Source organism: Nerophis lumbriciformis, linkage group LG12, assembly GCF_033978685.3.
Source record: "Nerophis lumbriciformis linkage group LG12, RoL_Nlum_v2.1, whole genome shotgun sequence".
Taxonomy (NCBI): domain Eukaryota; kingdom Metazoa; phylum Chordata; class Actinopteri; order Syngnathiformes; family Syngnathidae; genus Nerophis; species Nerophis lumbriciformis.
In genome coordinates, this window is record NC_084559.2 from 33,594,355 (window position 1) to 33,622,309 (window position 27,955).

At 39.9% G+C, this 27,955-nt stretch overlaps 1 protein-coding gene across 3 annotated transcripts; it reads left to right on the forward strand.

The window, feature by feature from the left end:
- Window positions 1-27,955, forward strand: LOC133622944 (solute carrier family 2, facilitated glucose transporter member 11-like). 3 transcript variants are annotated; one of them, XM_061985801.1, is made up of 12 exons: window positions 1-108; window positions 5,399-5,497; window positions 5,572-5,732; window positions 8,734-8,858; window positions 8,942-9,071; window positions 9,160-9,308; window positions 9,518-9,705; window positions 10,369-10,479; window positions 16,533-16,634; window positions 16,719-16,794; window positions 16,871-16,998; window positions 26,149-27,955. In XM_061985801.1, exons 1-12 carry the CDS (start codon window positions 67-69, stop codon window positions 26,341-26,343), a joined length of 1,506 nt encoding a protein of 501 aa, XP_061841785.1. In that variant the 5' UTR covers window positions 1-66; the 3' UTR covers window positions 26,344-27,955. The 3 variants fall into 3 exon arrangements, with proteins under 3 accessions (XP_061841785.1, XP_061841784.1, XP_061841786.1); XM_061985800.1 differs by lacking the exon at window positions 1-108 and adding an exon at window positions 5,231-5,321; XM_061985802.1 differs by lacking the exons at window positions 1-108; window positions 26,149-27,955 and adding exons at window positions 5,231-5,321; window positions 18,787-18,959.

The window sequence follows — 27,955 nt, forward strand, 5'->3', positions numbered from 1 at the left end:
ATTCAGCTAAACAAGTCCTTTACTTATTTGTCTACGCTTGATTCTAAAAATCATAGCAGATTTATAATGGAGCCCATTGAGGACCCACCTGTGTTACCGCGTAAAAAGGTAGGCTTCTTATGTTTCTCACATTTTATTCATAGCATATAATATTTTTTCTTAACTAAATTAACTGTAATGAGCAGTATTAAAAAGAAGAATGATTCTAGATTAGATGTTATTGCTTCTTATGATCAACAACAAATACCTAAAGCTTTAACTTTCCACTGGTTAGGTCTATGAGCAATGCATAAAGCGTGTTTGTCAGTGAACAAACTTTTATGCAGTGTGCAGTAATCTCCCATTATTGATTTGCACAATAAGAGAACATCTACATGAGTGCATTGTAATAAATATTGGAAATTAACTCTAAGGTGTAGTCTTTCCTATTTACTTTCAACGCTTACGAAAGTACAACTTGAGATGATGTTGTAACTAAAGAGTTAAGTTTTCTGCCATCAAGCCAGTTTTGCTTTCATTTGCAGAAGTGTTTTAAAACCATGCAAGAGAAAACTAATATTTTGTTATTTAATGACACTGCAGACTACACTGACAATCAGAGACGAAACATTTGAATGACCAGCTAATGTTTATATCATAAATCATAAACAAGAGGGTTTAGGGTGTCAGAACTTTTCTTCACGTAAGTTTTCTTCTTTATTGTTGTCTGCACATTTCCAAGATGTTGGGGGCAAACCACAGACTCTAAAATCTTAGTAAATCTGGTCCAATGTGATTGTGGAGGTTGCCCTCCCGTGGGTCCTCCGAACCACCAAGCATTGACACGAGAGCCCGGGTTCCAGGATACAACACTGGTTTATTTTTCATCATTTTTGCTTTTCAGCATAAAGTGTATATCTCTCACGCTCTTGCCCCAGCTCCAACAACGTCTCTTCTCCCGGTTGCTGTTTAAACAGAGCGACAGGTGATTAGATAATAAGGCCCACCTGGGCCATCTACGCACCTGTGGCTGACTTTGAGGCCGGTCCTGGCACACCCCGCTTTGCTGCAGGCCCGCAGGCCACGCCCCCCTCCACAGTGATCTTTTGAAAAGGCATTCTCAAATCTCACATAACTTTATGGATTACACTCTGAGGTGGTCTGCTATCTGTTAAAAGTTGAACATTCCATGATGCTAGTTGACATCCAAGTTCCTTCCTAAATTGTATCACTTTTTTATTGCACAGTGATTAGTTCCAGACTCAATCTTATGTTATCATAACACATTTATTAACGGTGTTGATAATAAAGTAACTTTTGTAGATACCTAACTGTCATGCAAGTATATAAAAACGTCAACTCCTTTGTAATCTATATAATTTAATCCTTATAATACAATAACACCATATAAAGATAACATATAATAAAAAGCTAACAGGAAGTGTTAGCAGATACATTTTCTAAGTATAATCGAACTGATTACTGTACTGTCCAGCAGTGGTTCTCAAACTTTTTGACTAAGTACCACCTCAGAAAACACTTGGCTCTCAAACTACCACTATAATTACCAACATTAAAATACAGTAGCGCATTTTATTTAATATTTTTTGGCCACTGTAACATTACACACAGTTTGAACAGTAACACTGTGTTCGGATATTTGGGTTGTACTTGTATAGCGCTTTTCTACCTTCAAGGTACTCAAAGCGCTTTGACACTACTTCCACATTTACCCATTCACACACACATTCACACACTGATGGAGGGAGCTGCCATGCAAGGCGCTACCAGCACCCATCAGGAGCAAGGGTGAAGTGTCTTGCTCAGGACACAACGGACATGACGAGGTTGGTACTAGGTGGGGATTGAACAAGCGACCCTCGGGTCGCGCACGGCCACTCTTCCACTGCGCCACGCCGTCCCATATTTAATTAAGTGATTCTCTGTATAACCAATGAAAATGTTTCACGTGGTAAAAATACAAAAAGAAACATTTCAACTACTATAATGAATATAATAATAAATATGAATACTACTAATAATAAATATATACAATAACAAAAATGATAATGGAACATTACAGTAATATCACTGCAACGCACGCTTAAACAAATGTGTTTTAACTGCCTTTTAAAAAATGTACACAGAGTTATACAACAACTTTAAATAACAAGACATGGCTTTTGCAAATTGGGGACGACTACCCATTATTATTACTTCTTTGCTACTTCTTTGCTACTTCATGTACCGACGCCACGTGTTAATGTTCTAGTGGCCAAATTACATGTGCCGCCGGAAGTCCATGTACCACCTTGATCCCAGAGATTTTTGGGGTTAGGGCTAACACAAGATTCTGAGGGTCCGCCCATGTCATGTCGACAGCCATTTCGGCATTAGTGGTATGACCTATGACTTTTAATTACATTGCTACAAGCAATCTATAATTACCTACTAAATAATAGTGAATAAAATTGCTGTTAATAGAAGCGACACCAGACCACCATAGCGAACCACAAAGTTAACCCCCACATAATCAATCACGTTCCTATCCATCTGCGGTCCCTTCCAAGGTTTATCATTGTTCCAATTCGGTTGAGTTTTTTCTTGTCCTGATGTGGGATCAGAGCCGAGAATTTCATTGTGATTTGTGCAGCTCTTTGAGGTATTTGTGACTAAGGCCTATATAATAAAACTTTGATTAATTGATTGATTGATAATGCATCAATGCATTTTGGGTTGACGGCGGCCATATTTGTAATTCGCTGCACTCTGGGTATTACTTTTAAACGCTAACACGACACAAAGTAGCCTTGTATATCCGCCAATGTCCTGTCCGACAGCCATTTCGACAGTAGTAATAACTTTTATTTTCCTTGCTGCAAGCAATATATATTTGCCCATTAAAACATTGTGAATAAAATTGCTTCTAATAGAAGCTATACCAGATCTCCATTAACAAACCAGAAAGGGTTAACCTATATCATACTTGCCAACCCTCCCGGATTTTCCGGGAGACTCCCGAAATTCAGCGCTTCTCCCGAAAACCTCCCGGGACAAATTTTCTTCGAAAGTCTCCCGAAATTCATGCGGACCTGAGTGACGTCTCGACAGCCTGTTTTCACGTCCGCTTTCCCACAATATAAACAGCGTGCCTGCCCAATCACGTTATAACTGTAGAATGATCGAGGGCGGGTTCTTGGTTTCTTATGTGGGTTTATTGTTAGGCAGTTTCATTAACGTCCTCCCAGCGTGGCAACAACACACAACAACAGCAGTCACGTTTTCGTCTGCCGTAAACAGCAATGTTGTGACACTCTTAAACAGGACAATACTGACATCTACTGTACATGCATATGTGACAATAACATCTACTGCTTTTAGAGAGTGCAGTGCACAACTGCGTACACAACAAGGAGACGAAGCAGAATGCATCATCAGAGAGGGTGTTCAGCATAGTTAGAAAAATAGTGACAGAGAATAGAACAAGGATGGACAATTCAACCCTTAACTCAACAATGGGTAGATAATAAATGATAAATGGGTCATACTTGTATAGCGCTTTTCTACCTTCAAGGTACTCAAAGCACTTTGACAGTATTTCCACATTCACCCATTCACACACACATTCACACACTGATGGCGGGAGCTGCCATGCAAGGCGCTAACCAGCACCCATCAGGAGCAAGGGGTGAAGTGTCTTGCCCAAGGACACAACGGACGTGACTAGATGAGTGTTATGTGTGTGTAACTAGATGAGTGTTATGTGTGTGTATATGTGTAAATAAATGAACACTGAAATTCAAGTATTTCTCTTATTTATATATATATATATATATATATATATATATATATATATATATATATATATATATATATATATATATATAATACAATAAATATGTATATATATATATATAGCTAGAATTCACTGAAAGTCACGTATTTCTTATATATATATATATATATATATATATATATATATATATATATATATATATATATATATATATATATATATATATGAAATACGTGACTTGGTGAATTCTAGCTGTAAATATACTCCTCCCCTCTTAACCACGCCCTCAACCGTAATTTCAGCCAAAGGTGCATCAAGAAAGTATCGAACAAAGGCTATGAATACTTATGTACATGTGCCTTTTTTTGCTTTTTATTCTTAAATGAATAAATAAAACTCAAAAAAAATACTTTTCAGATTATCATAATGGGGTATTGTGAGTTCAACAAAAAAATATTTATTCCATTTTGGAATAAGGCTATAACATAGCAAAATGTGGGAAAAAATGTAGCGCTGTGAATACTTTCCGGACGCACTGTTCAAGCATGTACAGCACCGCCAAATACAGAAATGTCTATGATAATATAATTTATTACTTTATTTGATGTTTTTAGCAACATTATATGGTCAAATTAGTTTATACTATATACTGTAGCTTTGAACAACGAGAGGTTTGGGTGTTTTTTTTACACAATTACTGTAATTTTTAGTAGATTTACACTTTGGTTTTTAGAACTAAAATGTGAACTCTATGCTATCAATATTCTATCTGATTATCTAAAGTAATATAATGACAGTTTGACTGATAATGGCGAGGAGCAGTTTTTGCAGCAGGGCTCCGCCCACCATGAATGAGTATGGATAAGTACGTAACTATATTTAATTTTAATTGATGGATGGATGGTCAAAATCTCTAAGAGGAGTTTGTTAAATTACGACCCCTGCTTTTAGCCAAAAACTGGCTGATGCAAACCAGGATGGCCGACTTCCTGTTTATTCCACACCACAATGGTCTTGTTTCGCCATAATACTTTGTTAAAATGATTTACTACAAATTAAAGTCGCAACCTTTGTTCTTGACACATGAATCAAGGTCATTTACTCAAATCTTCATAACGTACGTCCTGCGGCTGTAACACATATGCATAAAACGTACTGGCCTGCTTTGACACCAAAAAGAAAATACATTTTTGTCACTATTTTGTAAGCTGTATAATTACATTTGTGGACTTCATGAATTACTCCAGTTTGTTTTTTCTGGCAAAACTTCTTGCAACATCCACATTTTACGGCCCCATGTGTGAAATTGTTTCAAAGTGGAAGTGTGTCGATTGTTCACAAGCCACGGTCATATTGTTATGACTCAAGAACAGTGTTTTGCTGCAGTATAAAACTGTTTTCTCATCAGATTTGGTTTTCTTTCGAGAGCGAGCTTAAGAAGGACGCTGTGTGGGAAACAGACAAAATGCCGAAAGATAATAGGGACGATTATGAATATACGCCTTTGTTGATTAAACAGCCGGAAGAAACAAGACGGGGTATAAAGGTATGTTGTGTTAAGTTGTTTTGCAGTGGGGTGAAATTTATTTTTTTCTTCTTTGTGCTTGCCTGTCTTTCCTGGAGTTTCCAAACAAATCCCTTCTTCTGGCAACCTTTGCTGCTTGTATAGGAGGAAGCTTCCAGTATGGATATAACGTCTCCATCATTAATGCACCCACTAAGGTAATAATGCTCTATTTTTGGGACATTTTCTCATTTTGATCAGTGTGGTATATCTATATTTTCCATGTTTGTAGCATGTGCAAGAGTTCATCAACCAAACGTGGACAGTGCGTTATCAGACTGGAATGGCAGAGGACGCTCTCACCTTTTTGTGGTCCATCATTGTGTCAATATTTACCCTTGGAGGACTAGTAGGAGTGTCCATTGGAGGAACATTGTCAATAAAGCTGGGGAGGTATGGATTTACATTTTTTAATGAATCACAGTGAATTATGATCCAAGACAAGAGCAATGTGAACAATCTGGCAGCTACTTTTTTATGCTGTATTTTGGTAACCTCATTTCATCAGAAATGTTTTTCCCTTTCAGTAAATAAATGATAAATGGGTTGTACTTGTATAGCGCTTTTCTACCTTCAAAGTACTCAAAGCGCTTCAGTAAATTCAGTCATTTCAGTTTTAGTTTGCGTTTTTCCAATAAGAGTTTTTTAATGTAACATTAAAAAATTACAATGTCCAATTATTTCACATGTTTATGATACACTTGCACTTGTTATTTCACAATACCCCAAAGCCTAAAAGGACATATCAGTAGGCCTGCAGCTATCGATTGTGTCATTCGAATAAAACATACTTCAGAGCTGCAAAGCTTGTTTTAGGGAAAATTGTTGAAATACACATCAAAAAGACCTTCTTTCTTTTTTCCTAATAAATGCAAATCATCTTTATTGAAATTGCACTTTTAACATGTGTGTATTAAGGAAAAAGTACATTTTAAAATACTTCGCTGTTCGCTGCCACACAGATCACAACCCCCCCACAAAACCGCTGTCATGTGCGGAAACTATGTTCACGCATTTTAATATTTCACGCATTCCCTGCACTCCATGCGGTACGAATTGTGTCAATATTAATTGACACAATTGGGAGGGGTTACCCACATATGCGGTCCTCTCCAAGGTTTCTCATAGTCATTCACATCGACGTCCCACTGGGGTGAGTTTTTCCTTGCCGTTATGTGGGCTTTGTACCGAGGATGTCGTTGTGGCTTGTGCAGCCCTTTGAGACACTTGTGATTTAGGGCTACATAAATAAACATTGATTGATTGATTGATAATTAGTTACACTCATTAAACAGTTAATCAAGAATAAAAATCAAAGCTTTTTTCTAGTCTAATTAATAGTAACCTAATAATTAGTAATTGTTTGATTAATCATTGCAGCCTTAAAGAAAAGTCCTTCATTTTTCAAAAGGCATAAAAACATTTAGGATTTTTTTCTTTCTTTCTTTGCTCAGATCTTTTGATCAATTTCAGCCCTAAACAAAAATACCAAACATGTAATTTTTTTAACTAGTGCTGTCAAATGATTATTTAATTTTTATCACTTTTTTTAGTCGGATTAATCATGATTAATCACAAGTTATTACTTGCTTGCATGGTTTAAATCAACTTTAAAAAGCCCCCAATGTTTGGACACAAGTATAATTTTATTGTCAGAATGTCATCCAGTGACATTTAAAAAAAGTTTTACTCATCATTCGTTTGCCCAAAACTTGGTAGCAGTTTAATATAAAGTATTATATAACGGCGTGGCGCAGTGGAAGAGTGGCCGTGCGCAACCCGAGGGTCCTTGGTTCAATCCCCACCTAGTACCAACCTCGTCATGTCCGTTGTGTCCTGAGCAAGACACTTCACCCTTGCTCCTGATGGCTGCTGGTTAGCGCCTTGCATGGCAGCTCCCTTCATCAGTGTGTGAATGTGTGTGTGAATGGGTAAATGTGGAAGTAGTGTCAAAGCGCTTTGAGTACCTTGAAGGTAGAAAAGCGCTATACAAGTACAACCCATTTATCATTTATTTATAATATAAAGTCTCGTCTGTCTGGATGTATTTTTGAAGTGAAATTTGGAAGCGAGCACACCAGGTAACCATCCCCAACTAAGGTAAAGGAGCATATGCTGTCAAAATAAACTTGCTTGATTAATCTGCGGTGACAAATGATTCATGCCATCATTTTTTTTGTGATTAATCACATGAGTTAACGAGTTGTTTTTGGCAGCCCTGATTTTAACCCGTTGAAGGCCTTTTGATCAAATGATGCCACAGTTGTCAATTAGTCTACATTTGCGTAATATTAGTTAATTTAGTCATTTTAACCTGTCAAAAAAAACCAACCTTGAAATAATGTGTATACTTTTTTAGGACTGAAGTCTATTAACAAATTTGAGGCAACATTTTTTTTTTATACAAAATATTTTTAAGGACTTTTATGTCCTGTTTGGCTTTGAATATAATGAAAATTGAGAGTCTCCAGAGCAGGGGTGCCCATAACATCAGTCGCGAGCTACCGGTCGATCGCAGAGGCTGTGTCAGTCGATCACCAGCCAGGCATTAAAAAAATACACCTAAAAATTTGCAATCTTCACCAAGACGTCACTTTCGTCACGGATGACGCTGGTTGCTGCAAGCTCATTATTAAGAATAAATGAACGACAGGAAGGCGAGAAACACTTTTTATTTCAACAGACTCTCGCGCCGTACCTGCTGTCAAAACTCTAAAGACCGACTGCACAGTTCCTGTCTTCACAATAAAAGCGCTGCTTCTTCCTGCCTGCGCTAACAAAATAAGAGTCTCAGAAAGCTGGCGTGCACAAGCTAGCAAGCTACGGAGTTTGGTGTCAATGTATTTATTGTAAAGTGTATAAAAATTAATATGGAAGCTGGACAAATAAGATGTCAAAAAACAACCACTTTTATATGGTATTGGACAGAAAGGAGGACTTTGTTTCTCCTCCATTTGAAAATGCGGACGTTATCAGCACTACTGTCTGATTCCAATCAATGCAAGTCATCAGAATCAGATATTACACCAACTTATATTCTTGTCTTCATGAAAGAAAGGAATCTATATGTGTTAAACATGCTTGTATTATCAATAAACACCTTTAACTTGTTAACAAAAATAAATAAATAAATAAATGTAAATTATATACCGGTATATAAATGAGGTAGATCCCCTCGGCTTGGTTAATTGAAAATTAGCTCGACTGCAGAAAAAGTGTGGCCACCCCTGTTCCAAAGGGTTCACAGAAGACAGTCCACCTCAGACAACCGCAAACCACACACTTTGTTCAATGGATAAACTGAGTTGACAACTTTCTCATTAGATGTGTGGTGTACCTAATGTTGTGGCTTCAGTGTCATGTCATATAAGGTCATACGTCTATGTTGCTGCAGGAAAGGGACGTTGTTGACTAACAACATTCTGGCAATAACTGCGGCACTGATGATGGGTCTGAGCTATGGAACAGGATCGTTTGAACTCATCATCATCGGCCGTCTTATCATTGGAGTAAATGCAGGTGACACATAATGAAATATTCTTAGAATGTTCAACAAATATTTGCTTACCATATGTGACCATGTGTTACTTACATATACGTAGGCATTGGCCTTTGTGTTCAACCTTTGTACTTGACCGAAATCGCTCCGACTGCCATCCGTGGCCTCCTGGGAATGGGGACCTCTGTTTTTCTCACTGGGGGGATCCTGACTGGACAAGTGATGGGGCTCAAGTAAACATATTTTGTTGTTATGACTAACGTAACATGTCAATATTTGGAAGTGTGTGTATAGTACGAGACAAGCTGTGTGGTTCAACAGAGAGCTGCTGGGTAGAGAAGAGTATTGGCCCATTCTGCTGTCCACCACGGCTATCCCAGCGATCATGCAGCTCCTGACCCTCCCCTGGTTCCCGGAGAGTCCTTGCTTTCTCCTCATTGACAGAGGAGATGATGAGGGATGCAAAAAAGGTAAAAAGACTGTCTGATTCTGTTCAGTGAACATGATTTTATCAGAAATCGTCACAGGCAGAAACATATGCTTTCATCACCAGAAGATCAAGCATGTGATCATATTTGATGCAGTCAATCTTTTTGTATTTTCACAATAAAAGGACCTAGTGCCATTCCAGATATGTGAGGACATCAGTCAACACATTGTTGTCTCTTCTCCCACGCAGCCGTACAGCAACTTCACGGTGCTGCAAATTGTAAAAAGGAAATGGAGGAAATTGAGAAAGAGAGGAACAACCTGGCTGAAATCACGGCCAAAAAGCCGTGGGAACTGTTTGCGGACCGCGACATGCGCTGGCAGCTTATCACCATCATTCTTCTCAATGCAGCTCAGCAGCTCAATGGAATCAACGCCGTATGTGACCACTGTAAACTCATTGGCAGACCTTGGTAGCAAACACAGAACACTGGGGTCCAAACTTGTATTTTACGTAACTGAGGCATTCCTCAAGGCACCTCTCTAAGTACTTTCCTTTTTGGTAATTACAATGTGATTTATGTAACTAAGGTGTTGCTGTATCTTGTTTACTTCAGATGCAGTCAGCAGTTATTTATTCAACGTCTTTAGTTATACGAGTGGTGTTCCTCAAGGTTCCATTTTAGATCCTCTCTTTTTCACCATTTGGGCTATTCAACTGGTGGCCCGCAAGTTCAGTTCAAAAAAACTTGTGAGACACTCATATTTTTGCAGCAGATTCTTAAAAACACTTGAGTGCTGTCATAGAGATGATCTTTGACTAGTTTTTTTACAGAAATATCTCCTGTAACTCTGACAAGTAGACCAAAATCAAATGTCTATCATAGAGGATACTGTTTCTCAAAAATATACAAAAAAGGAAAGATCCTTTTCCTACTGGATAAAATGGCCCCAAAACAATTTAGTTGAATACCCCTGCTATAAATGTCTTCTTCATACTACAAATCGCAATGTGGATCGTAAAAAAAGGCCTCAATTTGGTTACTTTGTACATAAATGAACAATTAATTTTATATCTATTCTCTTCTGTTTTTTCCGCAGATCTATTTTTACGCAGATTATGTGTTGAGAGAAGCAGGAATTCCTAATGACAAAATACCGTATGCAACCGTGGGCACTGGTGCCTGTGAATGCCTCACTGCTTTGACATGTGTGAGTATTTTACATTTCATTTGCTACAATGACTATTGGGCATGTGATGTTTTATACTGTAGTAGTGCAGAAAAGGGCTAAAGCAACAATAAGTTGTACGTTTACCATAAAATAGAAATCATTTTTGAAGGTACACTCGCTTGTCGTCATTGCCAGACCTCAGATTACTTTCTTTAGCGACCCTTTTTTTTTTTTTTTTTAAATCTAAGGCTGGCTTAATTGTTTATTTTAGACACAACATATTAACTTGAAAGTATTTGAAACCATGACATTTGAACTCAATACACAGAAAATAATGCAAATTGGAGTATAAAGTATACAAAATAAGCTAACTATTCCTAAAAGCAAACATCAGAACTATAAAGTCAGTCTTTAATTCAGGGGTGCCCACACTTTTCACTTTACACTTTTCAATTGACCAAGTCGGGGATCTACATTATTCATATATATAATTTATATTTATTTATTTATGAAAGAGACGTTTTTGTTAACAAGTTAAAGGGGTTTAATGATACTACAAGCATGTTTAACACATATAGATTCCTTTCTTTCATGAAGACAAGAATAGGTGTATTACCTGATTCTGATGACTTGTATTGATTGGAATCAGACAGTAGTGCTGATAACATCCGCTGATAACATCCATTTTGTCCAATACCACATGAAAGTGGTTGTTTTTTGGCATCTTATTTGTGCAGCTTTAATACTCCTTTTTATACACTTTACAAGAAATACATTGGCGGCAAACTCCGTAGCTTGCTAGCTTGTGCACGCCAGCTTTCTGATACTCTTATTTTGTTAGCGCAGGCAGGATGAAGCTGCGCTTTTATTGTGAAAACAAGAACTGTGCAGTCGGTCTTTAGAGTTTTGACGGCAGGTACAGCGCGAGAGTCTGTTGAAATAAAAAGTGTTTCTCGCCTTCCTGTCGGTCGTTTTTTCTTAATAATGATATTGCAGCAGTCAGTGTCATCTCACAAGACCCTCGGGTGCCGCTAATGTCAATCAAGTGACAAAAGTGACGTCTTGGTGAAGATTGATGATTGCTAATTTTTAGGTCTATTTTTTTAATGCCTGGCTGGCGATCGACTGACACATCCTCTGCGATCGATCGGTAGCTCGTGATCGACGTAATGGGCACCCCTGGTCTTGACAAAAAATCACACACTTATAATCGATACTTAAAGAAGAGCATGCAGCTGGTCACACTTCCTCTTACTTTCTGTAAGATTAAATCAGAAATGTAGGCCAGCTTGAAGAATTCCTCAACCATAAGTGCCATGAAGGAGCCCATAACTGTGTTTTTATTTTAATCTATGCAATATATCAGGTTTTCTCACTTGGAAGCCTTATACCCAATGTTTCATGTCATATTATTGTATGATATCACAGACATTAACAACCTCCCATTCATCAGAGTGGGTGGTGCGGTGGCTAGTGACACTATGATGTCATTCAGTTGACATGAGTCCTGTCAAGACTCCTTTTTATTAATGTATTTTATTGATTTAATGGCGACTGTGATGAAAATGAAAATCTCTTATTTTCACCCATTCCCCCAGAAATTCTGTTTATTTTTGAAATGCAAAAGTTGACAAGTTTGTAGATGGCAGCAGTGCCCAAACTAATCAGCAGGCTTCCTGTTCTACCCCGTAGAACAGAGGTGACAAAGTCGTTTTCACTGAGGGCCACAACGCAGTTATGTTTGGCCCCAGAGGGCCACTTCTAACAGTGAATACTATTACCACACAATCTTTTTATGCATTTTATTAATAGATTTAAAAAGTAAAATGTAAAAAAAATATGGTAAGTTGCAATAATTTCACCTCAAAATGTAGTGTGTATTACTGTAAATGGAAAAACAGTACTGCTGTTTTTATAGTTTAAAAAAAATGCAGCTCAGTTGCCAGAATTTTACTGTAAAATTTACATTTGTTTTTTTTTACTGTAAATAAAAAAAACTGCAATTTTACAGTAAAATCAACAACTGTAGATTTTTCGGTGTATTACTGTAAATGCCAAAATGGCACCACAGTTTATTACAGTAAAAAAGTACTGTTTTTTTTCATTTAAAGAAAAATGCTGTAAAAACCACAGTAAATTTCACAATTATACCATGAAATCTATTGCTACTTTTACATTGGAGAATTAGTATTTATTTATATATTTAAAAAAATGGTTTGAAAATATATTTTTGCATAATCGACAACATTTAAGTTAACATAATTTGCGATTACATGAAGTACATATATTTTTTTCTCCCAAAATAGAAAGAAAGAATACATTTAGTAAGAAAAGGTACAGTACTTTATTGATACTTTAATGAAGTGGCGGGCCACGTCTGGCCCCCGAGCCTTGAGTTTGACACCTGTGCTGTAGAAGGAGTTAGTACACTGGAACATGTGTACAGAGTGAATGGAGGTGAAGAGAAGTTTGTGAGCGGAATGAAAAGAAAAAACAGTCGTCGTCAGTGGCATATGTAAAGAATGTAACTCACACAGTGCTTTGTAGAGATAGATAAATAATTGTACAGATAAATATATGAATATCATCCATATTATGTATATTATCAAGTTGTCGGTAGTTAAATTAAAGGGGTCGAGGGAATTCATGTCCCCAGGTGGGGTCATGACAAAAAATAACTGAGAAGCACCATCGTAGTGCAGCACGCATCTTGCTTTTTATTTTCTTACTGTGTAAAAACAAGTTAAGCACTGTTAAAAGTAAAATAGTAGGAACATGTATGGTATGCAGTCTTCTTCTAGGCTTTTAGGCTAGTAGTAAATAAAAATGTAATAAGCACCTGCCCAAAATACATCTTTCGATGCTCGCTGACATGAGCTCTTGTGCAATGTGCTGATGTCACTGAGCTGTTAAGCGTTACGGTGGTTTAACCCTGGTTTTGTGTGAGTCACCGGCATACCATAAATGCAGAACACTTCCTGTGCGTAGGGCCCATGATCCATGGGGGCCCCCTTTTTTGCATGACGAAGCGCATGGAAAATGTCAAACAACGAATGGCAGGGTGGTTCATATACATTTTTACCGCAAACTTATTCATACTTGCCAACCCTCCCGATTTTCCCGGGACACTCCCGAAATTCAGCGCCTCTCCCGAAAATCTCCCGGGACAAATTTTGTCCAAATTTTGTCCAGATTTTCTCCCGATTTCCAGCCGGAGCTGGAGGCCACGCCCCCTCCAGCTCCATGCGGACGAGGAAGATACAGCAATGGCGACGCCGACGACAAATAAGATGAAGAAACACGCTTGTAAGTTCCAAAACGAATGGAAACAAGAATTTCAGTTTATTCAGGGCAGTTCGAAGGGGTATGCTGCCTGTAAATTTTGTAGAACATACTTCTTCATTGAACACGGTGGCCGAACGGATATACTCAGTTATGAACAGACAGCGAAGCACAAAGCGTCGGCAGCGCAGCACCGGTGTCCCAGCCCAGTATTATGTGCCACCTCGCTAAATGGAGATCAGATGGTGTAACATATGCCGAGACAAAGATGGCTATGCTGATAGCTGGAAGCAACATCTCGTTCTCATTTGCGGATGTCTTCAACAAATCCGTGACGGATATGTTCCCGGATTCAGAGATCGCCGGCCAGTACACCAATGGCAGAACAAAGGCTACTCAAATAGTGAAAGGTAAGTGTTGGGTTTTTTTTTTTAGTAAGTAAGCAGCAAGCACAGTACAGTTAGTAGAACAACTGTGTTTTCATTACTGTGTATTTAGTATGGCTGTGCTTCTGGCTGCAAAACATTGCACTTTCAAGTACAACAATGAGTGTTATGTGTGTGTATATGTGTAAATAAATGAACACTGAAATTCAAGTATTTCTTTTATCTATATATATATATAAATATACACATATATATATACACACATATATATATATATATATATATATATATATATATATATATATATATATATATATATATATATATATACGGTATATATGTAGCTGAGATAGGCTCCAGCGCCCCCCGCGACCCCGAAGGGATTAAGCGGTAGAAAATGGATGGATGAATGGATGGATATATATATATATATATATATATATATATATATATATATATATATATATATATATATATATATATATATATATATATATATATAATAAAATAAATATATATAGCTAGAATTCACTGAAAGTCATGTATTTCTTTTTTATATATATATATATATATATATATATATATATATATATATATATATATATATATATATATATATATATATATATATATGCATATATATATATATATATATATATACATATATATATATATATATATATATATATATATACTGTATATATATATATATATATATATGTATGTGTGGGGAAAAAATCACAAGACTATTTCATCTCTACAGGCCTGTTTCATGAGGGGGGGTTCCCTCAATCATCAGGAGATTTTAATGGGAGCATTCACATACCATGGATTATATAGGGCACAGAGTGGGTGGGTACAGGCTGGTGTAGGGGCGTGGTGATTGGCTCATGTGTTACCTAGGAGGTGTTTCCGTCTGTGGCGGCATGCTGTTACAATTTCGCTGCGCTTGTTGAGGGATGACAGGTCTGGACGGTAAATAATAAACAGTTTTGTCTCAAAGACAATAATGTTGAATATTCAATAACATGGCAAATTATTGCATCCAGCACACCTTACAATAGTGGTAATAAAAGATGCAACCTATGCTTGAAAGAAAAATTGTTTATTATTTACCGTCCAGACCTGTCATCCCTCAACAAGCGCAGCGAAATTGTAACAGCATGCCGCCACAGACGGAAACACCTCCTAGGTAACACATGAGCCAATCACCACGCCCCTACACCAGCCTGTACCCACCCACTCTGTGCCCTATATAATCCATGGTATGTGAATGCTCCCATTAAAATCTCCTGATGATTGAGGGAACCCCCCCTCATGAAACAGGCCTGTAGAGATGAAATAGTCTTGTGATTTTTTTCCCACACATACATATATTGCGCTCTACTACGGTATCGAGCACTATTTTTTGGATAACCTTATTAAGATATATATATATATATATATATATATATATATATATATATATATATATATATATATATATATATATATATATATATATATATATATATATATATATACAGTATATATGAAATACTTGACTTTTGGTGAATTTATTATTATTATTATTATTATAGCTGTAAATATACTCCTCCCCTCTTAACCACGCCCCACCACGTCCCCAACCACGCCCCCACCCCAACCACGCCCCCAACACCCCACCCCCCCATCTCCCGAAGTCGGAGGTCTCAAGGTTGGCAAGTATGAACTTATTCCCCCTCGCTTCCTGCTCTGCCAGATGAAACGGGGTTCAAAACCTGATCCGGATTGACGTAATTATCTTTAGATGTGGGAATTTTTGGACACTTCACGATTCAATTCCAAATTTTAGGGTGACGGCTCAATTCAGAATTGATTTTCGATTCAACATGACTCCCGTAATATATACAGTACAGGTCAAAAGTTCGGACACACCTTCTCATTCAATGCGTTTTCTTTATTTTCATGACTTTTTACATTGTAGATTGTCACTGAAGGCATAAAAACTATGAATGAACACATGATGAGTTATGTACTTAACAAAAAAAGGTGTAGAGTCATGTTATTCTCATTCACTTTGGTCAAAATCCTAATTATGTTAAGCTCCAGGTCACCCGTCAGCCTTGTGAGGACAAGCAGTATAAAACAAATGGATGAATGGGTGTTTAAGAACAGAGTTTGTAGGCTACTGTAAATGCCTTATCTTAACTGTAAAAAACATAAATACCTTGAGTCTGAAACACATAAAAAAATATCAATAGGATGTGAAATAGCTGGGCTCATATGCTCTTTGTAAGATGTTTTCTGAAAATAATGCACATTACTGCCGTGCAGTGTGATGGAACAAAATGGGCACAAGTAGCAAGAAAGGTCAGTGCCAGATGGAGAGGAAGTGCTTTCATGCAATGTTTTCAGACTTGCCATGTGCTGCATGTCTCGCAGGGTTTGCTCATTGAGAGGCTGGGAAGGAGAGTGCTGATTATTGGGGGATACACGCTGATGGGTATCTGCTGCATTTTGTTCACTCTGACCATGACCTTACAGGTATTAAAGTTTACACGCAAACATATTATATGTACTATTATATGTTGCATTAAGCACATCTTTGTGTTTTTGCTTGATACCCAGGAAACCAGTTCAGTTTTTCCTTACCTGAGCATGGCATGTATTTTTGCCTTCATTCTGAGCTTTGGATTAGGACCTGGTAAACATTTTTTTTTACATTTGTTTCACTTCAAAAGCTCCATGTGACAGTGGCGTCTTCTTTGTTCTCTCCCAAGGCGGTGTGACTAACATCTTGACCGTGGAACTGTTCACACAAAACTCACGGCCTGCAGCTTACATGATTGCAGGTTCCATAAACTGGACCAGCTTGTTTTTAATCAGCATGATCTTCCCTTTTATTGTGGTGAGTACAGTATAGGCAACATGATTTTGAGGAAACTCTTATGTCCAACTCTTATGAATATAAACATTCTATTGTGTGAAAGCTGCAAAGTAACATAACATTCATCTCACACATTGTTTTATTCTCCAAAAATGTCAATTTCCAGGAATTCCACGTTTTCTCTGACATTTGTTCCTATTCGAAATGATTGGGCAACTTTTTATTTTATTGTATTTTTTATTTATCTATTTATTTTTTGTCCTGTCCAGCTACTCAGGCAAATCATATTGTTGATGTAGATGCCCATATTTTCTGTACAGATTTACTTTATAAAAGAGAAGTGGAGGATAGTGTAGGATATTTATCTTGTTGCCTTATTTGTATTTGACTTTATTAAATGGATTTATATTATTATTTGGTGCAGCCGGGCCGGAGCAGAAGGGGATAGAAAGAGGAAAAAAAGGAAGACAGAGGGGGGAAATTGCAGGGACAACAGGGGGATAAGACAAAGAGACAACAACAACCAACACAACAATAACAACAACAACAACAACAACAGAACAGCATTAGCGAATACGATATGTACAAATATGATGGTAAAAGTGATTGCAAAGAAGCAGTTAGTGAAGTAAATATTAATAACACGGAAATGACAATGAACATTATTACAGTACAAATGGAGTAATACAAATACCAATAGAAATAGCACTATTGATAATGAATAATAACAATAATTACTTCTATTATCAACAATACAATTGTTTTATATGCAACAATACATACTGTACATGTAATGATAACATGAAATACAAAAGAAAGCAAATAAATGGAGGGGAAGAAAAAGAAGCAAACTCAATTAACCTTGTAGATTGTTATAGTAACAATAGGTTAAGCTTTGTCAGTGTGCCATGTGTTACCCAGTTTCCCCTAGGGGAACAACATTAATATATCCATCCATCCATTTTCTACCGCTTATTCCCTTTGGGGTCGCAGGGGGCGCTGGAGCCTATCTCAGCTACAATCGGGCAGAAGGGGGGGTACACCCTGGACAAGTCGCCACCTCATCGCAGTTGATGAAAATGGGCAACTTTTTAAACTTCCACATTTCCTACATTTCTCAACCGATTCAAACCATTTCACCATAAACACACATGCTGGACGTTCAAATCAAGAATTTTCAGAGTTACAAAAATTCCTGTTTTCCCATAATTCTCAATTTTCGTAACATTTGATCTCGCTCTCTTTTTTTTTGTTGTCATGTCCTGTCCTGCCCCATGAGCAAATAATATTGTTGACTTATATGCCCGTATCTTCTGTAGAGAACGACTTTTCAAAAGAAGAGCGTGGAGATACTTCTCTTGTTGTATTATTTTTGTTCAACTTTAATGAATGCTTTGATAGATTTAGTGTTTGGCGCAACCAGACTGGTCGTGTAACATTATCCTTTGTTAAAAAAGTGTTAGTAGGAAAGTAATTCATATGGCCCCATTTTATCTGACACATGAAACGTGACGATTTGGGGGGGGGGGCAGTCGAGTGTTGAATATCTTAAAATTGTTACGGCTCAGGCTCCTGCCAACGCCGCTCATCCGTCTGTGCGCACATCCAGCAGTCACCAGCTGCAATCACTCACCGGCAATCTGCACACCTGGAACTGATGAGGGCGAGCTGGTTAAAAGACCAGTGGACCCTAGGATCGGGGCGGGAACTTAGTTTTCTCATGGTGTACCGTAAGGCTTATGTTCTCTCTCTCTCTGCGTGTTTTCCCTCGTGTCTTACATCCTTGTTTGTTCTCCCGTGCCTCCGCAGTGTTTACCTTCCGTTGCCCTGGATTTTGACTGCCTCCCTCGTTTCCTTGACTCCTCGCTTGCCCCTGGACTTTGACGCCTCTCTCTCGCCCCGGATCACCTGCCTGCCTCATGTACTGCCTCGTTTGCTCTCGTCAACACTTGGTAACACACTTCAGCTAACTACACACATAGTCTTACACCACACACTCTTGTATTCTAGTTCACACTCCATTTCCTTAGTTCAGTAGTATTGTTTATTATTATTTATATATATATATTGACTATATATATAATAAATAATTGTATATACCGCCCCCTGGTGTCTGTTTGCCGCCACCTCCCCTTTAGCAAACCATAACAGTAAGTTCCCGCCAAAATTATTAAGGACCTGACGGCACAGTTCCTTAGCCCCGCCCCTAGTGACTTTCGTTCCGCCCCCTGTGAAATTGTTTTTTCCTCCTCTTGCCCCATTCACCATGTCTTTTTTTTTTCCGCTCCACACCGGAGATGTCTTGTCCTGCCGAGCTGTCATGGAAAGTCATGTTCAGTAGCAATATGAGCAAGGAGGAATTTTCTCGTCACCTGGACACCCTCCTCCCACCCTTAGTGACTGTTCCTCAGCCAGCAAGAAGCGTCTGGCATCCGCTTTCGGAGGGGGGGGGGGGATAGTACTGGTGGCTGTGCTGATGGGGCGGCGCAGCTGCACCAATTCAGGCTAACCCCTGCCAGACTAAATCCACCTGTCTTCCGCTTTTCCCAGCCGCAGCCACCAGTCCCCTGGCTAGCCTCCGAGCTAGCACCAGTTCCCAAGCTAGCGTCCGAGCTAGCACCAGTCCCCAGGCTAGCGTCCGAGCTAGCACCAGTCCCCAGGCTAGAGTCCGAGCTAGCACCAGTCCCCAGGCTAGCGTCCGAGCTAGGACCAGTCCCCAGGCTAGCGTCCGAGCTAGCACCAGTCCCCAGGCTAGCTTCCGAGCTAGCACCAGTCCCCAGGCTAGCGTCCGAGCTAGCACCAGTCCCCGGGCTAGCGTCCGAGCTAGCACCTATCCCCGAGCTGGCGTCCGAGCTAGCACCTGTCCTCGAGCTAGCGTCCGAGCTAGCACCTGTCCCCGAGCTAGCGTCCGAGCTAGCACCAGTCCCCGAGCTAGCGTCCGAGCTAGCACCTGTCCCCGAGCTAGCGTCCGAGCTAGCACCTGTCTCCGAGCTAGCCTCCGAGCTAGCACTTGTCCCCGAGCTAGCCTCCGAGCTAGCACCTGTCCCCGAGCTAGCTTCCGAGCTAGCACCTGTCCCCGAGCTAGCACCAGCTTCCAGGCTGGCCCCCGCGTCTCCACCAGCTCCCAGGCTGGCTCCCGTGTCTCCACCAGCTCCCAGGCTGGCCCCCGCGTCTCCATCAGCTCCCAGGCTGGCCCCGACCTTCGCCCCTCGGTCAGCAGCGCCGACCTTCGCCCCTCGGCCAGCATCGCCGACCTTCGCCCCTCGGCCTGCTCCGCCAACCTTCGCCCCTCGGCCTGCTCCGCCGACTTCAGCACCTCGGCCTGCTCCGCCGACTTCAGCACCTCGGCCTGCTCCGCCGACTTCAGCACCTCGGCCTGCTCCGCCGACTTCAGCACCTCGGTCAGCTCCTCAGCTGCCCTCCTCGTCTCCGGATTTGACGTCCGCTGCTTCCACTCCGATGACTTCCGCTGCTGCTTCCACGCCGATGACTTCCGCTGCTGCTTCCACGCCGATGACTTCCGCTGCTGCTTCCACGCCGATGACTACTTCCGCTGCTGCTTCCACGCCTCAGACGTCTCCTCCTCGTTTCCGGCGAGACGCACCATTGCGTCACTCGCGTCTGCCTTCCCGACGGCCAAGATGGTGGCCGTTCCTTGGTCGCCCGCCTCGCCGGCCTCAGCGGCGTTCTACTCGGCGCCGCCACCAGACTCGTCCTCAGTGGATTCGGGGACATTTGGAACGGCGACCCACCACCAGTTCACCCCTCCGCCCTCCCTTGACTTTTGTTCCTGTGCCTTTTGTGGTAGGACATCTGGGAGCTGTCCATAAGGAGGGGGGTACTGTTACGGCTCAGGCTCCTGCAAACGCCGCTCATCCGTCTGTGCGCACCTCGGGACACGCCCACGGGTGCGCACATCCAGGGACGCACCACGCGCGTCCCCTCCTTGCAGCAGCCACCAGGTGCAATCACTCACCGGCAATCTGCACACCTGGAACTGATGAGGGCGAGCTGGTTAAAAGACCAGTGGACCCTAGGATCGAGGCGGGAACATAGTTTTCTCATGGTGTACCGTAAGGCTTATGTTCTCTCTCTCTCTGCATGTTTCCCTCGTGTCTTACATCCTTGTTTGTTCTCCCGTGCCTCTGCAGTGTTTACCTTCCGTTGCCCTGGGTTTTGACTGCCTCCCTCGTTTCCTTGACTCCGCGCTTGCCCCTGGACTTTGACGCCTCTCTCTCGCCCCGGATCACCTGCCTGATTCATGTACTGTCTCGTTTGCTCTCGTCAACACTTGGTAACACACTTCAGCTAACTACACACATAGTCTTACACCACACACTCTTGTATTCTAGTTCACACTCCATTTCCTTAGTTCAGTAGTATTGTTTATTATTATTTATATATATATATATATTCACTATATATATAATAAATAATTGTATATACCGCCCCCTGGTGTCTGTTTGCCGTCACCTCCCCTTAGTCTAAACATAACAAAAATGTGATAAGTGGCAATTCTAACTTTGACCACAGCGTCAGTTGTTATGTAGAGTGGCACTGTCCATCACGTTCAGCAGACTGCTTTGCAAAATTATTAACTCCGCTCTTCCTCTCATGCGAGATCCACCCAGGAGTGGGGCCATATGAATCCCCTCCCTACTGTACGTCCACATTTCTCAACCAATTTAAACCTTTATGAAGTCCAAATGCTCCCTGCTAATATTAGTCAATTGCTAGCATGCTAACATTACCATATTAGCATGCTAACGCTATAGCATACAATCTTTTTGAACTTTTTTTGCAGGTACAATGGAACCTCACTTTATCTAACTGGAGAGGGGCAAGCAGTAGAAATGGTTCGTGGACAGGGTTCATAAATAAAACAGTTTGTACCAGAGGTGTGGACTCGAGTCACATGACTTGGACTCGAGTCAGACTCGAGTCATGAATTTGATGACGTTAGACACGACTTGACAAAATGTAAAGAGACTTGCAACCTGACTTAGTTAGACTTTAACATCAATGACTTGTGACTTCACTTGGACTTGAGCCTTTTGACTTGACATGACTTGCAACTTTCCCCAAAACCCAAAGATTAAAAAGTTATTCAGGAGCACTCCGTATCTTTCATTTTGTACGTGTCGGTCTATCTATCCGCATGTGTGCTGCCTTCAGCGTGTGTGCTCTCAGTACAACAGCCAATCAAATTAGATCCACGTTGTTTTCATTCCACAGCATTCATCCAAACAAATTGCAGGACAACCACTTACAAGAGTTGTCAAACAACGCACCAGTAAGGAAAAATTATGCCAAAGTTGGTTTCATTCGGGTATAAAAACTACGACTTGGTCAACTAAAAACGAATTGCAGTATGTTAAACATGCAGTTTGAATATTACAGACGGAGACAAAACAACTTCCAACTTCGTTCGACATTTGAAGATGCACAAAGAAGGGTAAGTTTTGAATGTAAGCTAACATTTATTGGCTAAGTAACGTGACTTTTATTTGCTGTGTAGTTAAATCAGTGAGGCTGTAAACTCACTGCTAACGTTATAACCATAGACATCTTCTAAGGGTACGCAGCATGGAGCGCTACTGCCTACTGGCGCTGACGAGACGCGGGGCCGCCATCTTGGAGTGGTGATCCGCTCTACTCAGTGCAATTCATTTGGCAGGAGCAATGAACTGTCATTTAATTCATTTTACCTCACTGAATACCACTGATTTTCAGGCGTTTTTTTGTCATACGTGTAGCTATGATAAAGGACACATGTTTTGCCGTGTTTTATTTTTCATAGTTTGCTTAACAGTAATTGAATATTCTTATATGCTATACATGACCAGACGTCCGAGATCAAAACTGGGAATATAATCCCAGAGAAGGGGGAAAAAAACGGCCAGCTATTTTTAAGTTCAAGAAACAATATGATTAGGTTATATATACATGCGTATATCCTACATAAACAATGTATGAATACATTAGATATCTATATATCTTAGGGACCTATAGACTGTATCTCTGTTGCTGCAGCAGCAGAGAGTTTATTCTGTCTTGACACTTTGTATTGATATTTTGTATTACATTCTTCCCTTAAATGATAATGTTTACAGTGGTTGTTTTATATGTATTTTTTATATATGTCGCTTTGGTTAAAAGCGTCTGCCAAATACTTATACATAAACATATATAAACACCTGAAAGTCTTTGTATCAGCTAAAACCACCAATCTGTTTCACTGGATTCAGAATAAAACCAAATTCTGTCTTACCCAACAATGTTAGTATTTGAATATTGTTACTTGAAGACTTATTCCTGGTTACAATTATACTGTTAAGAAAGTATTGTCTTATATTTTGCCTAAAATGAAAATGCATCATAATCAGTGGCGGCTGGTGAATTTTGTTTTAGGTGGGGCTGAAAGTTTGTAAACCAAACCCCTGTAGGGGCGTCATCCTACCCCAGAAGATTTGTGATTTTCCACATACAAATATTGAAGATCTTTGCTCTTTCTCAACTCGGTGGTAATAGTATTTTCACAAAATATAACCAATAGTACGTTAATGTTAAATCTTACTTGTGAAAAGTAATCCCCCGATTCCTATTTTCAACAGTCCGCTCATGAGCAGGAAAACGCTGAACACCAGCCCGGCATCTTTGTTTTTTACGTGTCAACTGTCAGTTTAGGCTGCTCGCCGGCTCCTCATCACCACTTCAAGATGGCGGCCAAATTGCTCGCGTCACAGCAGCCAATGCTGCGTCTACTTATAAGATGTCTCTGGTTATAACGTCATTGCAAACACGGCAATCTGTTGCGTCCACTGCAGTTCGCTACCTTATTCATACTTTTTGTGAAGTGATTTTTTTTAAGCAGGGTTGCATGAGGTACCTACACATAACGTTACGTTAGTCAATGTATCACACACAGTAATGTAACGTTAGACGGTGGTCAGCAGCACCGCGTATTTTAGCCACCTACAAAAAGACAAACATAGTCAAATAAAGGTCAGTTAAAATGTATACTATATTAAGAATATGTGTACATATTACATAGGGCCCTGACATCTAAAAAGTACAACTCTGTTCATTGTTATGTTCATGTATTTGTTATGTTTTTCATGTGTACGCACACATAAAAACACATACAGTATGAGATAAGATCAATGAGATAAGGTAAGAACAGGATAGAAACTGCTGTGGAACTAGTTACAATGCAATATGCCATGGAAATACAATGTTAACACTTTTGTGCAAATAAGTACAGTTGCACTTGTTTTTTCAAATGTGTTTATTCTGTAAAGAAATGAGTTAAATGTTTAAAATGACTGGCTAATAGTAATATTATGAAGTGCAATGTCAGCACTATTTTTTTCCCTGCAATTTCAAATGCACTTGTTTTAATAAATAAATACAGCGTTTTAAAAGCATACACAATCTGTGTAAATACATTAGTCTGTGGTTAAAAGGACTTGAAAGGACTCAAAACTCACTTGACTTTGGACTTGACTCAGGACTTGCCTGTCTTGACTCGGGACTTGACTCGAGAATTGAGGGCAAAGACTTGAGAGTTACTTGTGACTTGCAAAACAATGACTTGGTCCCACCTCTGGTTTGTACTGTATATTGAAGCAAATGTATTCTTAAGAAAGAATGTAAACAGGAATATTGGGTCCAGCCCTCAACAAAAGTCCTTATTTTAGTTAAGGTTTGTACACTTTGAACACAAAATAAAGTGCTCTACGGTACTGTTTTTCAAACTAACATAACAAGTACCGGTAAGTGATGGATCAACTTTCTATTTAATAATAAAGTCTACAAACCTACTCAGTGGCCTAGTGGTTAGAGTGTCTGTCCTGAGATTGGTAGGTTGTGAGTTCAAACCCTGGCCGAGTCATACCAAAGACTATAAAAATGGGACCCAATTACCTCCCTGCTTGGCACTCAGCATCAAGGGTTGGAATTGGGGGTTAAATCACTAAAAATGATTCCCGGGCACGGCACCGCTGCTGCTCATTTTTCTCCTCACCTCCCAGGGGGTGAACAAGCGGATGGGTCAAATGCAGAGGACACATTTCACCACACCTAGTGTGTGTGTGACAATTGGTACTTTAACTTTAACTTAAGTCAAAACAACAACTTGCTGAACTGCGCACACACACATTGTCACTAGCCCTGTGGTGCACTCACAGTTTCAAATCACATCACTCCTTAACGTTAACAGCCAGGTGGCTACAATAATTAGGAGTAAAAAAGTAAAATCCACTTTACCTTTTTGGTTAATCTTCTTTGTGGGCAGCAGAAAGGAGGACGAGATAATGTCGACAACGCTGTGGATACTTCCTGACTGTCTGAAACCACACATTACTTGTCCATTGCTTTCTTTGGACTAATATTGAGCTAGTGACACTAGAAGAATGTTGTACATGGTCTTAAAAAACACTTAAAAAGTACACAAAGTAGCACCTTAGCTAACAGCAGCACTTTATTGACTGAATAAGCGGTGAGGACCGGAGATCGATTAGCCCGCTCACAATGGATGTGCTGCCGGGCACAAAATGGCTCCTCTGCATTGATTGATTGATTGAAACTTTTATTAGTAGATTGCACAGTTCAGTACATATTCCGTACAATTGACCACTAAATGGTAACACCCGAATAAGCTTTCCAACTTGTTTAAGTCGGGGTCCACGTAATCAATTCATGCAGGCACTCAATGGGTGGATGAAACGTTAGTACAAGACATGATTTGTACACCTTAGCATATTTTCATTTGGCCTGCGGTACGTAAAACGAAAAGGGGTTTGTAAATCGATTTTCCACTGAATACAATATACAGTGTGGTACTTGACGTATGCTAACTGTTGGCATGCTAACATTAGCATGTTATCTTGCTAATGTTTCAAGCTAGCTTTTGTAGCTCATTTTGCAGGTATACTGTACATCTATAGTCATATTTTGTTACTTGACTGATCTGGCTAGCGTGCTAACTTTTAGCACTTCCGTTCACATTGCAGTTCACATGCACATTCTATTGAAATTGTTTACACAATACTTTTTTGAGTTATTTTTTGTACAAAGAAGCTAACCACTGATGAAAGCTTAACATAAAACCAACACACAACAATTTGTGTCAGCGGAAAAAAGAAAGAGTGTTGTGCTTTGTTTCCACAGATCCATCTGCAGCAGTACTGCTTCCTGGTGTTTATGGGAATATGCACTATGGTGGCGATTTACATCTTCTTTTTTATCCCTGAGACTAAGAACAAAACCTTCCTGGAAATCCAGAATGAGTTTAAGTCCAGAAACAAAAAGAAGGGCAGCAGCACTGATGACTCTGGAATGACACTGTTTGCATCTTCAGGATAAAATCTCAAGATTGTAGTTTTCCATCCATCCATCCATCTCCTTCCGCTTATTTTATTTTATTATTTTTGTTTTCCCTTTTCCTGCTTTGTTTAAATGCTTAAAGATAGCTCCACATCCATGCACTGTATGATGTTGTGACATTTCAAGTTTTTGTCATTGTTGTAATCTTTTGTCAATTTTACTGAATGGTCACTAAACTTTTCATGGTCAAAAGCTCTGAATTGTTCTAGGTGGTAGTAGAGCCCTATTTTTGAGTGAAACAAAAACTAAAAAAACGTGTTATTTGAGGATTGAAATGAAATGGGGAGAATGACTGAGCCAGAACCTGCAGAAAAGTGGAGAAAGAATGAGAAAAATTAGAGAAAAAGAAGGTAATACGCTAGTATTCGATTTTGCATCCTCTTCTACTGATTTTTTCCTCAAGATGCCTGAGGAAATGTTGAAAGAACATGAGTTTAAAACACAGGCTATGATGTCTATGGAAGAGCATGAAAGTCCGGAAATGGAGATTATTTTATATTCCTTATTTGCCTGTAATGTTAATCATATCATCCATCCATCTATCCATTTTCTACCCTTTGTCCCTCTCGGGTGTGTTGAAGTAATCATGGACCAGGGTGACAAAAACATGCAATTAAGTGATCAAAATAATTGTTTTATATGCCTTTATCTACACTGTCTATGCGGGAGAATGTGTTCCTGTCACCGCCTGCTGCCACCTTGTGGTTTGTATGTTCAGTTTTCCTTTGTTGGTGCAGCACCTGGTTCTTACTTTTTGTCTTCCTCTTAGAGTTCCTGTGTTTCCTTGTGGGCGGAGTTGTGAGCATTCTTGCCAACCCTCCCGATTTTCCCGGGAGAGTCCCAAATTTCAGTGCCCCTCCCGAAAATATCCCAGGGCAACCATTCTCCTGATTTCCACCCGAACAACAATATTGGGGGCGTGCCTTAAAGGCACTGCCTTTAGCGTCCTCTACAACCTGTCGTCATGTCCGCCTTTACTCCAGACAAACAGCGTGCCGGCCCAGTCACATAATATATGCGGCTTTAACACACATAAGTGAATGCAAAACATACTTGATCATCATCCATACAGGTCACACTGAGGGTGGCCGTATAAACAACTTTAACACTGTTACAAATATGCGCCACACTGTGAACCCACACCAAACAAGAATGACAAACACATTTCGGGAGAACATCCGCACCGTGACACAACATAAACACAACATACCCAAAACCCCTTGCAGCACTAACTCTTCCGGGACGCTACAATATACACCGCCGCTACCACCATTTTTGCTACTTACCTTCTTGGCTATTTCCAGTGCCATCCAGCTTAGCGTACTATGGTAGTTTGCACGTCTTGCAACTCCGACCCAAGTTTAGTTATTTTTCTGTATTAGCTTTTGCCCTTTTTTCACGGTGCTCATTTTGTGTTCTTTTTTTCGCACCGTCGCTTTTTGTTATGTCCTCATTGTTGTGAGTACTTTTTCTTTATATAAAGAACTGTTTTACTCACAGTCCATCTGCATCCTTGGGTTCCTCTGTTCTGCATTTAATTGAACTGTGACAACTCCAGTTCTGTAGATGACATCACACGCGGCATATTGGA

Coding starts and splice junctions, on each gene's coding strand:
- LOC133622944 (XM_061985800.1), top strand. CDS start 5,241: ATGCCGAAAGATAATAGGGACGATTATGAATATACGCCTTTGTTGATT. Junction 8,859..8,941: donor TATCATTGGAGTAAATGCAG/GTGACACATAAT, acceptor ACATATACGTAG/GCATTGGCCTTTGTGTTCAA. Junction 10,480..16,532: donor GCCTCACTGCTTTGACATGT/GTGAGTATTTTA, acceptor CATGTCTCGCAG/GGTTTGCTCATTGAGAGGCT.